This window comes from Cebus imitator, unplaced genomic scaffold, assembly GCF_001604975.1.
Source record: "Cebus imitator isolate Cc_AM_T3 unplaced genomic scaffold, Cebus_imitator-1.0 Scaffold126, whole genome shotgun sequence".
NCBI classification, from domain to species: domain Eukaryota; kingdom Metazoa; phylum Chordata; class Mammalia; order Primates; family Cebidae; genus Cebus; species Cebus imitator.
The window spans coordinates 2706-16190 of record NW_016107441.1 but is presented as its reverse complement, the minus strand read 5'-3'; the positions used below and the strand labels follow the sequence as shown (position 1 = coordinate 16190).

General features: G+C 57.4%; 3 protein-coding genes across 3 annotated transcripts in view; 2 read left to right on the top strand and 1 right to left on the bottom strand.

Annotated features, from left to right (window-relative positions):
• LOC108312548 (sorting nexin-8) overlaps window positions 1-4853 on the top strand; it is a 43877-nt gene extending 39024 nt beyond the window's left edge. The window contains exons 8-11 of the mRNA XM_017540508.2: window positions 2040-2108; window positions 2326-2475; window positions 2820-2969; window positions 4672-4853. Coding sequence (XP_017395997.1) covers window positions 2040-2108; window positions 2326-2475; window positions 2820-2969; window positions 4672-4797 — 495 coding nt within the window. The 3' untranslated portion in view covers window positions 4798-4853. The remainder of the gene's footprint in view (window positions 1-2039; window positions 2109-2325; window positions 2476-2819; window positions 2970-4671) is intronic.
• Window positions 184-1809, top strand: LOC119472991. The gene has a single exon (XM_037742748.1). The coding sequence runs from the start codon at window positions 1002-1004 to the stop codon at window positions 1533-1535; it is 534 nt and encodes a 177-aa protein (XP_037598676.1). The 5' UTR covers window positions 184-1001; the 3' UTR covers window positions 1536-1809.
• A 3591-nt stretch (window positions 4854-8444) lies between the features above and the next one.
• NUDT1 (nudix hydrolase 1) lies at window positions 8445-10406 on the bottom strand. Its single transcript, XM_017540507.2, has 2 exons — window positions 9225-10406; window positions 8445-8766 (listed from the first exon to the last, which is right to left on the bottom strand). The coding sequence occupies exons 1-2, from the start codon at window positions 9430-9432 to the stop codon at window positions 8594-8596; spliced, it is 381 nt and encodes a 126-aa protein (XP_017395996.1). The 5' UTR covers window positions 9433-10406; the 3' UTR covers window positions 8445-8593.
• Window positions 10407-13485: the final 3079 nt, after the last annotated feature.

Here is a 13485-nt window from a genome sequence, read left to right as displayed (position 1 = left end):
GAGACGGGGTTTCACCGTGTTGACCAGGATGGTCTCGATCTCTTGACCTCGTGATCCACCCGCCTCGGCCTCCCAAAGTGCTGGGATTACAGGCTTAAGCCACCGCGCCCGGCCAAACCTGTAAACTTTCTAAAAACATTATGAGATTTATGCACAGACCTTTTTTCTTTTTTTCTTTGTTTTTTAAGCTCATCAGCTATCATTCATGTTAGTGTATTTTATGTGTGGCCCAAGACAATTCTTCCAGTGTGGCCCAGGAAAGCCAAAACGTTAGACACCCCTGGTTTAGGGTTTTGTGCAACACTGAACCACAGACAGGACTTGGTGGCAAATGACACGAGCAGGGGGACCCCTGAGCTCCTCCTCTTCTGCTGGGTCAGGGAATAAGCCTCCATTTTCCTGAGCCCCTGCCTGGTCAGGTGGGAGCTGGGCACCTGCAGTCAGCTGGCATTTTCCCTCTAGAGTGTTAGAAATTCTTAGCACATCTCTTCTGGCACATTTTACTGGCTTGAATCCCAGCTGCTGTGGGTGTGGGCTTGGTGGCCGGGGAGCCTCCTTGTTCAGTTGGCCTGAAGTCTGGAGGGTGGAAAGGGCATCTTAGGGTGGCCTGGGGTGCAGCAGAGCCTGGGCAGCATCCCCGGCTCCCATTCCAGCGCTGTGTCCCAGAAAACTCCTTCCAGTCACTTCTGTCTGTGCTGTCTCTTGCTAGGCTTTACGTGCGGTTCGTGTTGTGAGCTTTTCACCCCCTGCTGCGGGTGGAACCTGAGGGATTGTGGAGGGAGCCTCGTGTCCCTGAGGTGCTCAGTGAGCTGTGCCGGAGCCGTTCAGGGCCGGGGTGTGACTGAAGGCGTCAGTGTCAGGGGTTTCCCCAGGATCCCTGCCGTCGGGCTGGCTTCATTGCCGTTGTGGCTGGGGGGTCTGTGGTGAGCTGCGCAGGTCAGGGGTGGACGAGCTGCCCCTTCCGCTGCCATCCCCGGCCCCCTGCTGTCTCCAGAGCTCGGATGCTCCCCTCAGTGGCAGCCAGGGCCCAGGGCTTTGGGCTGATCCTTCATACTGCAGGTGCCTCTGACCATGGGATCAGGCTGTGTGTGCCATGGCCTGGCTGTGCCCCCAGCGTGAGCTGCTACCGGTGTGAGCAGAGCAGCCAAGGCAGTCTCTGCGTGGGGTTTGGCCCGTGGGGGCTGCCCCGTGTCCCCAGGTGCTGTGTGACTCTAGGAGCTGGTCATCCCTCTGCCATGATGGGGCCCCTGTTCCACTACAGGGCTGCCTGTCATTTGCTGTGCGTTCACTGCCCTGTTGGGCTATGTCTGTGGCTGTGCTGCCCGCACAAAACCATGTGTGAGGCCAGAGAGGAGCCTGCGCCCACTGCCGTCCCTGCCATCCAGTGTGACGCTTATGTGTGCAACCCCAGGCGGCCGCCTCCCTTCCTGGCTCCTCAGCCCAAGCACCAAACGCCTCTGCTGGCCCCGCCGTCGTGGCTTCACAGCACATCCTTCCTGCAGCTGCTGTCCCTCCTGCCCTGCACCCCTTCCTAGGCCTGCATTTCTCTCTCTTTTACTGATGTGGAGATGATGCCCTCATTCTCCTCCGTATCCCTCCCGGGCGTGCCTGTTTTCAACACAGCTCATAGCGTCAGATGGGGGAGCTCAGGTTTTCTGCAGTGCTTGATGGAGCCGCCAGGGACTGGGGGGTCTGGGGTGCCTGGCTCTCCCAGCATGTGTGTCGGTGGAGACACCGGCTCTTTGAAGCCCAGAGGAAGGCTGGACGGGCTGATCAGCAGGAGGCCGGGCAGCTGTCCTGCTGGATCGCAGGCCTTGTGCCCATCAAGACTGCTGGGCTCAGAGGTATCTCTGCCCGGTCTTGGGTGGGCCGGTGGGGAAGGGAGCCCCCTGCAGACCTGGCTGGTGGTCCTGGGGAGCCCCTCTGACTCTGGGAGGAAGGAACCGGCCCAGGCCAGGCTTGGGTCTGAGTTCCTGGGCAGGGTTCGCAGTCCTGTGTGTGTCCTCATGGGTAAGCTCCCTCTCCCCCTCACCTTCTAGGGTAAGCAGGAGGAGAATGACGTGGTGGAGAAGCTGAACCTCTTCTTGGATCTGCTGCAGTCGTATAAGGTGAGTCTTGGCTGCTCCTTGGTTAGGGGCAGAGCTTTCGGGAATGATCTTAGGATCTTTCAAGGGTGTAACTTGGTGGATGGGAGGAGCTGAGAAGCCAGGGCTACAGAGGGAGATGGGACCTTCTGTCTCTCGGGTGTGCTGCCCTCGGCTGGCTCTGCAGGGCCCTGGTGCGGGCTTCGGGAGCCAAGGCCGAATGCCTCCCCTGACCCTGCAGGACCTGTGTGAACGGCATGAGAAGGGTGTGCTGCACAAGCACCAGCGGGCCTTGCACAAATACAGCCTGATGAAGAGGCAGATGATGAGCGCCGCCGTGCAGAACCGTGAGCCGGAGTCCGTGGAGCAGCTGGAGTCCCGCATTGTAGAGGTGGGTGGCTGGGATGGCCAGGCAGGCCTGTGGGAGCCTTTCCCCTCCCAGCCTTGGTGGGCCCCGGAGCTGTCCCAGTGGGCTCTCCTGGGTTGGCCCCATGCATCTGGAACAGAGCTGGGGGTGCAGTGGAAGCTGGGAGCTGCCTCGGGTACCCAGAGTGACATGGCTCCCTGCCCGGTGCTCCCTCCCTGGCCCTCTCTTACCTTGCCACCTTCCAAATGCCTGGTGAAGGCTGAAGGAGGAGGGGCCGCCGTGGCTCAGGGAGCATGCTGGTGTTTAGGCCTTGATGCTCCTCCAGTCCCTGGCTGGGCCAGGTGCGAAGGTGGCTGTTGAATTTGCAGCAGGAGAATGCGATTCAGACCATGGAGCTGCGGAACTACTTCTCCCTGTACTGCCTGCACCAGGAGACGCAGCTCATCCACGTCTACCTGCCCCTCACCTCCCACATCCTCCATGCCTTCGTGAACTCCCAGATCCAAGGGCACAAGGAGGTGAGTCCCCCCTTGCTCAGGACGCTGTCTTGGCTACGGCCTTCTTTTTTTCCCCAACGCCCTTCCCTCAAGCCTGGCAGCACGGTGGCTGGCCGCCCTGGAGAGGTTCTTTAGTGGAGTTGGGTCCACATGGAACACGGTGCTCACCCAGATCTTCTAGTCTCCTTTGTAGCCAAAGTCAGAATCATGAGGGTGTCCCTGTGATTCCTGGGGGCGGAGGGAGGGACAGACAGTGACAGTTTGCCTTCTGGAGGGATTTGAGAAGTCAGAGGTAAAGCCTGCAGAGCTCCCGCACCCTGTGGCTGAGACAAGGGTTCTGAGTGCTTGGGAGCACTGCAGGTGGGGTGTTTTTCCAAAGAGCACGGGCCAGCTTTCTCCAGATGGTGCTTCCTTCAGCCTTTGAGAAGAAATGCTCTCGCAGTCCTGAGACAGGCCCCCCAAAGTTCTGGGATTACAGGCGTGAGCCACTGCGCCTGGTTGAGATTGAGTTTATTAAGTAGCTGCAAGCAGCTTTGAAGCCGTGGTCTGTGGCACGTGTTGAATGGTGCTGAGTGTCTGGGATGGTCATAAGGTTTCACGCTCTCCCTGGGAGGTGCTTGGTGCCTTGGGTGCCGTCTGGCCATTTGGGAATGGCAGGCCGGAAGTGGCAGTGGTGGGGCTGGAGAGGCGGAGACAGCTGCCCTTAGGAGCATCACTTCGAGGTGGCAGGGGTCTCAGGGGACCAGGTTGGGCTTGGACATCTGAGTGGCTGGGCGTGTCCTCAGTGAAGGAACGTGACCAACAGGTGGGGGCCCTGTCCTGCCTGGGGCATGATGTCATCACCCCAGTCCTACCAGTTCCATTATTGTGGTGATGAGGAATTCCTAGTCCTGTGATGCTGAGATGAGTGTGCTGTGCTCCAGTGACCCAGCCTCCCCTGCAAGACCCCAGGGCTACGCGCTGCCCGTCTCTGGCCACCTAATCCCCTGCACGGCAGGTCTTGTCCTGACCCCTGCCTTGTTGCCACGCCCCCCTCCTCATGTCCACAGCATCCGTTCATTGCCCTGGTTCCAAAAGTGTTGGTGAGTGGGGCCACCATTTGCATTCTGGTTTGTGTGTTATTGATTTGGTGGATGTGGTCTTTGTGTTTTTGGTTTGCTTTTTTGTTTTGAGATGGAGTCTTGCTCTGTCGCCCAGCCTGGAGTGTAGTGGTGCAATTGCAGCTCACTGCAACCTCAGCCTCCCGAGTAGTTGGGACCACAGGCATGCGCCACCACACCTGGCCAAGATTTCTGATTTTTTGTGGAGACTGGGTGTCCCTCTGTGGCCCAGGCTGGCCTTGGTGTTTGACCTGCCAAAGCTTCCATGAAGCCAGTGCCTACACGGTAGCTAGAGCACGTACTGGCAGTGACCCGACAGTAATGCTTCTCATGATTCCACAGCAGGCAGCTTTGCGGCCCTTGGTCCTGGGTGCAGGGTCCGAGGCGTGGGCATCTGTGACCACAGGTCACATGAGGCCACTGGTCCACTCCTCATTTGGACTTTCTCTGTGCAGGATGGGCAGCACTAGCTCTGTCTGAGGTTTGAGGAGCTGACGCACCCGCGTGCCCCTCTGTCCCTGTCACTGGCAGGGGAAGGAGGGAGGGGAAGGAGTTGTGATTAGAGCGTGGTGGGGAGTCCGGGCCCCGCCTGCTGATCTTGTTCTTTTTGTGTTCCCTTTCAGATGAGCAAGGTGTGGAACGATCTGAGACCCAAGCTCAGCTGCCTTTTTGCGGGACCACACAGCGTCCTGACCCCACCACGTTCCCCGCCACAATCCCCGCCAGAGGACGGCCTGTATCCTCACTAGCGTGAGGCTAAGGCGGTGCTCCCTGCGGCCACACTAAAACCTCTTTCCAAACGGTGTGTCCCGTGTAATTCCCTTTGGACGGCAGCTCCCCTTCCCGCCAGTGCTGCAGCCGGAGCAGATGCACTCAGCCTGCGGGCCGGGAGGGCACCCGTGGACCACAGGGCAGCTGTGCCATGCTGTCCTCCACCCCATGGCCTGCTAGCCTGGTGGAGAGGGGTGGTGGGGTTCCTCCTGACACCCAGAGCCACGGGGGAAGGCAGGGATCTCTCATCTCACAGAGATTGTGACTGGGGGAGCATGGGGGCGGGGCCTCCAGATGCTGGAACAGTCAGGAGGGGCAGCCTCATGGTGCTGGTCAGCGGAGGAGAGAGGGAGGGCAGGGCCGCCCTGCAGCCAGGCATGGGACTGGCCATGGACAGCAAGGGTACAGCCAATGAGCCGATGGTATGGACGCTGTCATGGCTCTTTGTGGTGGCAAGGCTGGGAGGGCTGGCCGTCGGGCATTAGGGGTGCACTGTGAATTTTCTAGGGGACTCGCTGCAGTGAACACCAGGAGCCCTGGTCTGAGAGTGGCCTCCAGGATCCAGTGGTCCCATGTCCTCCTGCTCACACCATGACCCCGTGTGTGCCCTGTGCCCACACCATGACGCTGTGTGTGCCTGTGGTCTCAGGCCTGGAAGACAAAGGCATGACAGAGAGCTGGGGCTCTGAGAGTGGGTGCTACAGTGGCTCTGTTCCTGTCCCCTGGACTCCCTTCATTTCTGGTGGCCAGTGTCGGGGTCTTCACTGTGTGACACTGAGGCTGGATGGGCCGGCAGAGGACAGGTCGGGGAATGGGGGATGTGTTCCATTCCAGCTGGGGCTTTAGAGGAGGGATAGCCCCCTTTTAGACGGATTTCCTTCTCTGAGGCAATTAGAGTCCCCCCTCAGCCTCCCACCATGCACTTGCCGGCCCAGCCACCCGCGCAGAGGGGACCCTTCCTTTCTCTGGATTAAGAAGCCATTCTCCTGAGTTCTGTGGGGCTGGAATGTCTGCCTCAGGCCTGGGTCTGCTCCTGCCCCAAACCCTTTTTGCGGAAGGCACATGGAGCTTGGGGGGCCTCCCGGACCCCTGCGCTTCTCCAGAGCCTGAGGCTCTCCCTGTGGGGAGAGGTGCTGGAAGAGGATCCTGGGTCCCAGGGTTTCCGAGGTCCCTCCGTTCTCTGGATGCTCTTTGGCCCCCAGGCATTCCCTCCACTCAGAGTTTGCTTCCCTTCTTCCTGCACCCACGGGGATCTCATGGCCCTAGGATGGAGAAGGAGACTCCTGTTTGTGCCCCACAAGCAGGTGATCCATCATTCACTGTGAGCCAGCCAGAGGGAGTGGCTGCAGTACTCAGACCCTGCCCTGCTCTGTGGGTTCTGCCCGTGCCTTTCTGCTGCGGGGTGGGCTGCTCCCTTCTGGCCAGAGGAGCAGAGGGCAGCGTTCCCTTTGGAGCCGGATGGGTGGGCTATCCTGTGAGTCCCTAGCCCACCCAAGTCTTGGGTTGTGCTGCGAATCTGACCCCCTCTGCAGAGTCAGATTCTCAGTTTCCATGAGTGGTGCTGTGACAGCTAAGCCATGCAGCATGACCCTGTGTGGGCAGAAGGCTGCAAGGCCTCGCCGTCTGCTTGCACCTGCCTGGGGCCTGTCCAGCTGCAGGACCACAGAGGCTGTGGGCAGAGTCATGGTGGGCATCAGGCGCTGGGGCCTCATGTCTCCAGGGTAGGGAAGGCATGCGCTCCCAATACAGCCCTCCAAGGAGAGAGCAAGACTCAAAATGAGCATTTCTGAAGGAGCGTTCCTGGCAGGGACTCGGGTCAGTGAGTATGATAGGAGGCCACATGCCTGGCAGCATCTCCCTGTGGTGGAAATTTCAGGACCAGGGTCTTGGGGTCCTTGTGTCCAGAGGCTGAGGATGGAGGTAGAAAGGAGGAGGGCAGGGGTGAGGATGAAGCAGAAAGGCAGGGGTGAGGAGGGAACAGGAGAGCAGGGGTGAGGGGGGAGCAGGAGGGCGGGGGTGAGTGGGAGACAGGAGGGCAGGGGTGAGGGGGACCAGGAGAATGGGTGAGGGGAAGCAGGAGAGCAGGGGTGAGGAGGGAGCAGGAGGGTAGGGGTAAGGAGGGAGGAGGAGGGCAAGGGTGAGGACGGAGCAGGGGAATGGGTGAGGGGGAGCAAGAGAGCAGGAGTGAGGGGAGGTAGGGGTGAAGAGGGCAGCCTGTCTCCGTGTGACTGTGGCCGCTTCCTGCATGCCCTGGCGTTGGCTCTGTGGAGGGGTGGACACTGGCTTTGGACACTGGCCCTCCCTCCCTCCCTCCTGCCACCCAGTGCCTTCTCAAGGGCAGTAGAGGCCTGCAAGGCAGGGGATGGCAGAGGCCACCTTCCTTCTTACTTCTTGGCCCTGGCCCTGGCCCTGTGCTGCCTTGGCGGGTACCCAGGTCCAGGGGCTGACCTGGGGGATGAGAGGCTGCTTCCTACTGCAGGTGGAGGCCCCATGCTGGGAGAGTGGGGTTCCCCACGTCTCTCCAGCCCTCCTGCTGCCCATGGCCCAAGCCCAAGCCTAAGCCTGTGCTGGGCATTGTAGCCTTGCCCAGCTGACAGGGACAGCTGCGCGTGATGTGGGTGGAGATGCCAGATGCCGCGTGCCCTGGGAGGACAGGCAGCTGGCGGGGCCAGGGGGGCTGCAGATCACAGTGAAAGGGAACATTCTCACTGGATCCTCCTGTCCTGTGGACTCGGGGTCACCATGCAGAGAGCTGCCCTCTGTCTGCCATAGAGGCAGCACAGACAGGGGAGACGGGTATAGGGCTCTGACGGGCACAGGGACTCCGAGCTGAGGGATGTCAGGGTGGCTCTGTGCACCTGAGGCCTTTGCTCTTGCTTTGGGGGTCAGTTCATGTCCAGAGCACTTTAGGAGGCTGCCGGGATCAATACCCAATACACCCAATAAACTGGAACTGTTTACACACAACCTACACTGTGGATAGTTTATGGATAACTGTGTGCGAACAACTTTTATTAAACGTGTGTATGAAAGTTGGGCAGAGGAAGGGGACGAACCTATGAGGCATTCAGCCTGGGCTTTAGCCTCAGTTTCCCACACTGTGCAGGGGGGTTTTGAGAGGACACACCTCCAGCTCGTGGCACTGAGCATGTGTGTCCTGCCCTCCGCCAGCTGCCCACCTCCGGGACAGTCTCTGTCCTCTCCCACCTCTGTGCAGCAGCACGGGTCAAAGCCCAGCACATCTGGCAGCTTCCTGTGGACAGGACCCGGGAGGCTGTGCTGGTGTCTGGAGAAGGAAGTTTAAAAAGAGACCGGCCGCCCGTGGTGGGTCATGCCTGTAATCCCAGCACTTTGGGAGGCTGAGGCAGGCGGATCACGTGAGGTCAGGAGTTCAAGACCAGCCAGGTCGACATGGTGAAACCCCGTATCTACTAAAAATACAAGTACTAGTCGGGCGTGGCAGTGTGCGCCTGTAATCCCACCTACTTGAGAAGCCGAGATGGATGGGAGGATCACTTGAACCTGGGAGGCGGAGGTTGAAGTGAGCCGAGATCGCATCACTGCATTCCAGCCTGGGCAACAGAGGCAATAGAACAAGACTCCCATCGCAAAAAAAAAAAAAAAAAAAAAAAAAAGGTTGAAGACCTTTATTTTCCTTTCCGTCCAATCACACTAAAGACAAAACCCAACTCTGATCCACTTGCTGCGCCCAGGTGAACAGTTTGCAGCTGTTCAGCAGCCAAGTCTCCTGCCCAGGGGCTCCCCGGGCTCCCGCTAGACTGTGTCCACCTCTCGGAGCGTGTAGTCCAGGATGGTGTCTTGACCCTGGAACTTGAAGTACCCATGGAATTTCTTCTTCTGAAGCAGGAGTGGAAACCAGTAGCTGTCGTCTGGCCACATGTCCTTGAAGGGGATCTGGTCCAGCTGGAACCAGTGTGGGCGCATTTCTGTACCAAGGGGAGAAGAGGAGGCACTCACATGCAACCCAAACTTAATGCTTATTATTTTTGTAGAGACGGGGTCTCGCTATGTTGCCCAGGCTTGTCTTGAACTCCTGGGTCAGGCGATCCTCCTGCCTCAGCCTCCCACAGTGCTGGGATTACAGCTGTGAGCCACTGCATCTGGCCAGCCCAAACTTAAACTGGCTCTCTGAGGAGTACCCTGAGTGATCATGAGGAACCTGATGATCGTTTGTATTTAATCCTCCGACCATGTTTCTCATTTTGGGGTAGGAAATGGGTGTAGTGACCATGGCTCAGGGCCCTATGCTGGCATTGTGGGGTGAAGGGGATGCAGGCTGCCCGGTTCCTGGCACTCAGAGCTGGTTTGGGCTGATGGCCTTTCTCCCAGCCAGGAGATGGAACATGCATGGTGGGGAGTGGGGAGCAGGCCCCGTGAGGCTCACCGTCGCTCTCCACAGGGGTTCCCTGGACGCTGTCTGTGCAAAAGACATGCACATCCATGAGCTCAGGCTCGCCCACGAACTCAAACACGATCTGGCCCACCTTGTGCAGCGCATCCACTGTCAGACCGCTCTCCTCCTGCAGCTCCCTGTGGGCAGAGGTGGACGGGGGAGGGAGGAGGGAGGGTGTCAGGCAGGCCACCATGCCCATGTGATGGCAGGGGAGGAGGAGCTGGGCATCTGCACAGCCCAGGGAGCCACTGGAGTGGACGGGAAACCCAAGAAGATGTCACCCAGAATGCATTAGCTGCTCCCGACCTGCCTGAGCTTCACAATCAACTTGAACTTTGAAGACACTGAGTTTGGTGGAGAGGCTCTGGGTAGGGGCCCGAAGATGGTGTGGAGCCAGTGGTGGGAGGATCACAGTTCTAGTCCAGCGTCCTCTGTGTACCAGTGACAGCCCAGTGGAGTCCAGCCACTTGTCCATGGTCTTGAGACCCGAGGGCAGCAGGGTTGGGACTGATACCACTTCCTTCATTCCTGGTTGCTCACTTTTCCGTGGCTGAGCATCAGAGCCTATGCAGCTGTAGTTATGGCTGCCGGAGCCCTGGGACGTTTGCTCCGGGAACCTGGGTCCTATAGGCTGGGCCTGCCTGCTGAAAGAAATGTCTTTCTAGCCTGGTGCCACTTTTCTGAGAACACAGGATGAAACCACAGCCTTCTATGATCCCTTTCTTAAAGGAGGGGCTCTGGTTTTAACTCTGGTCCCCAGGCTGACCACGCAGGACACATGCCCTGGGCCTCCTGCTGCAGCCTCTTCCTTCACATTCTCGGGACCTGCTCCCCACAGCTGTTCCTGAAGGAGATGAAGGGGCTGACCTTACCACGGAGTGCCCAAGTACTGCTGTGGCTGGGAACAAGCCTTTCCCTCTGCTTCACCACACACAGAGCCAGAAGGCCTCCCTGAAGTAATCTAATGCTATTGCTAACTTAAAAATACTTTAAAAATTACATATATGTTGTAGACGACCAGGAAACAAAACACCATAAACTCATCACCCAGGAATGCCACCATATCAGTGTTTTTCCTTTGGCTCTTTCTCCTCTGTACATCCCTTAAAAAATGCAAACATTAACCCTTAATCGCTTAAGGTTAAAAAATAAAAATGCAGCCGGGTGCAGTGGCTCATGCCTGTAATCCTAGCACTTTGGGAGGCCGAGATGGGTGGATCACCTGAGGTCAGGAGTTCAAGACCAGCCTGGCCATCATGGTGAAACCCCATCTTTAAAAAAAAATAAAAATAAAAATAAAAGTGCAAACAGGTGGGGTGCAAGGTGGCTCATGCCTGTAATCCCAGCACTTTGGAATGCCAAGGTGGGAGGATCGATTGAGCCCAGGAGTTTGAGACTAGCCTGGGCAACATGGCAAAACCCTGTTTCTACACTAGCTGGGCGTGGTGGCACTTGCCTATAGTCCCAGCTACTCAGGAGGCAGAGATGGGAGGAACGCTTGAGCCCAGGAGTTAGAGGCTGCAGTGAGCTATGATCATGCCACTGCACTCCAGCCTGGGCAACCAAGCTAGACTCTGTCAAAAAAAAAAAAAAAAAAAAAAAAAAAAAAAAAAAAAAAAAAAAAAAAAAAAAAAAAAAAAAAAAAAAAAAAAAAAAAAAACAACATTATACACATTTTATGCCTTGTGCTTTCTACTCAAGAAAGGAGGAGTGTGTGACGTTCCATACCTCAAGGAATCCAGCCGGCTTCTCACCTCCTGTTTGCTATGAAAGAATAAAGTGTTCCAATGTCGGGTTATTGTGGAAACCCATGTTGGATACAGCGGTGCTGCTGACATCCCGTTCTGAGCATTTGCTGGCTGTGCTCAGTTGGGTTCTTGCTCAGTCCTTCAGCAGATACTTCTCGAAGACCTACTCTGTGCTGGGACCCTGGGGATGCATGGGCGGTGGCCCCCAGGCATTGCAGTCTGCTCCTCCTACCATGCCTGGCTAATTTTTCTGTGGGTATGTCTGCAGCAGAGCAGGTAAGCTGCAGCGCGTACCTCTGCAGGGCAATACCCAGCAGCTGGAGGAGGGGCCACTGCTGTGGCACATATGACGCTGGAAAGACGCCAGACGAGGGTGCAGCCTCTGAGATCCTGCACCGGGAACAGGCCAAAGTCATCAACTGTGCTGGAAGTCAGGATGGAGGGCCGGGTCCACGGTCCACTTCTATATCTTGATCTACAAGTTGGTTAAACAGGTGGACCCGCTGGATGCAGTGGCTCATGCCTGTAATCCCAGCACTTTGGGAGGCTGAGGCAGCCAGGTCACTTGAGGTCAGTTTGAGACCAGCCTGGCTGACATGGTGAAACCCTGTCTCTACCAAAAATACAAAAATGTGCCAGGCGTAGTGGTGCGTACCTATAGTCCCAGCTATTTGGAAGGCTGAGACAGGAAAATCGCCGGGAGGTGAAGGTTGCTGTGAGCAGAGATCATGCCACTGCACTCCAGCCTGGGCAACAGAGCAAGACTCCGTCTCAAAAAAAGAAAAAGGTGGCTGGGTGAGGTGGTTCACGCTTGTAATCCCAGCACTTTGGGAAGCTAAGGCATGTGGATCATGAGGTCGGAAGATCAAGACCATCCTGGCCAACATGGTGAAACTCCATCTCTAATGAAAATACAAAAATTAACTGGGCATGGTGGGCTACTCAGGTGGTTGAGGAAGAATTGTTTGAATCCAGGAGGTTGAGGCTGCAGTGAGCCGAGATTGTGCCAATGCACTCCAGCCCAGGTGACAGAGCAAGACTCAATCTCAGGAAAAAAAAAAAAAGAAACAGGTGAACCCACTTCTCAAAAACTCACTACTGGTGGAGATTTGTGCAGTTTTCTATATATGCATGACACTTCAAAAAAAGCACAAGTTATGCTGGTGCCGTGACTGACGCCTGTAATCCCAGCACCTTGGGAAGGCACTTTCTTAGCTGTGAAAGCTGCTGGAGGGTGGGATGGGGGCTCAGCCGGATGAAGAGCAAGGTGGGTAACAGTTTGGGGTGTCTGAGGGGCAGAGAGTCAGAAGGGAAGGGCAGGGCAAGCCCGTGGGGGGCTCTGGCTGACACAGGAGGGCGGCTTTCAGTGTGTCGGAGGTGTCAAGGGTGTAATATGTGAGTGTGTGTCTGTGGGGGGCGGGGGGTTGGGGGAGACCCAGATGCAGTCTGGGAAGGGCCACTTGGCAGCTGTGTGGAGTGGGAGCTGCAGAGGGGAGGGTGGTGGTGGCCAGGCCAGCTACAGGGCTGCTGCACCTGTCCAGGTGGGGGATAGATCCATGGATCCAGGTTACACCTGAGGATGAAGTCACAGGCTGCCTGCTCTGTGCCTTAGTTCCCCCCTCAAACCCTAAGGGCAAGCCACCGCTGTATTCAGCACTGAGGGTCTGGAGTGAAGGTCCCTCTGTATAATATTTATAGAGGCAGAAGGGAAGTTCCTTGGACCATGAGAAAGTTCAGAAGAAATACATCAGGGCTGATGAGGCGGACTGTGCTTTGCTTGTCACTGGCAGGACAAGGAGCAGAAACCCAGTCACTTGGAGCTCCTCCGTCCAGCCTCCTCAGCCCTGCTGCCTGCTCCCCTCACACTCCCACTTCCCTGCACAGCTGGTGTTCCTCCAGCCCTCTGTGTTTCTGGGAATGTCTCCTTCCTCCCTCCCTCCACGTCCTCCCAGTGAACATCAGACCCTCAGGGTGTTTTCCTGGTGCCGTTATTCACCCTTCCTTTGTCCTGGACACCCCTGGCCACCAGGTGTGGACCAGACCTCTTTCTGCATGTCTCCTGAACCTGGCAGCCATACGACATGAGAGCCCCACAGAGGCAGGGACTGACCTGTTCCTCCCATGTCCCCAGGCCCCACGCAGAGCAGTGCTACATCAATCCATGAGCTGATGGGCAGTCTTACCAGATCGAAGACAAAGGGCTGGTCAGGAGGACCCCTGGGGCACCTTTCCTGCCTGTTTCCTGTGCTGCTGTTGCTCTGCACACACTATAGGCGTGGGCACGCTGGATGCCCGACTCACATCCAGTGGGCCTCCTCCCCAGCTGCAGCCCCCAGCACAGAGCCCATCGCACTGGCACCTGCCACAGTGCTGATCAATTGTGTCTGTATGGCTGCAGCCCAGGGTCCCGGGCCTTGGAGGGGATGCACACGCTCAGTGTGTCACACACAGGGCTCTCCAAACTGAGGGTTGGGACCCATGTGCCCTATGAAATCAGGATTGCA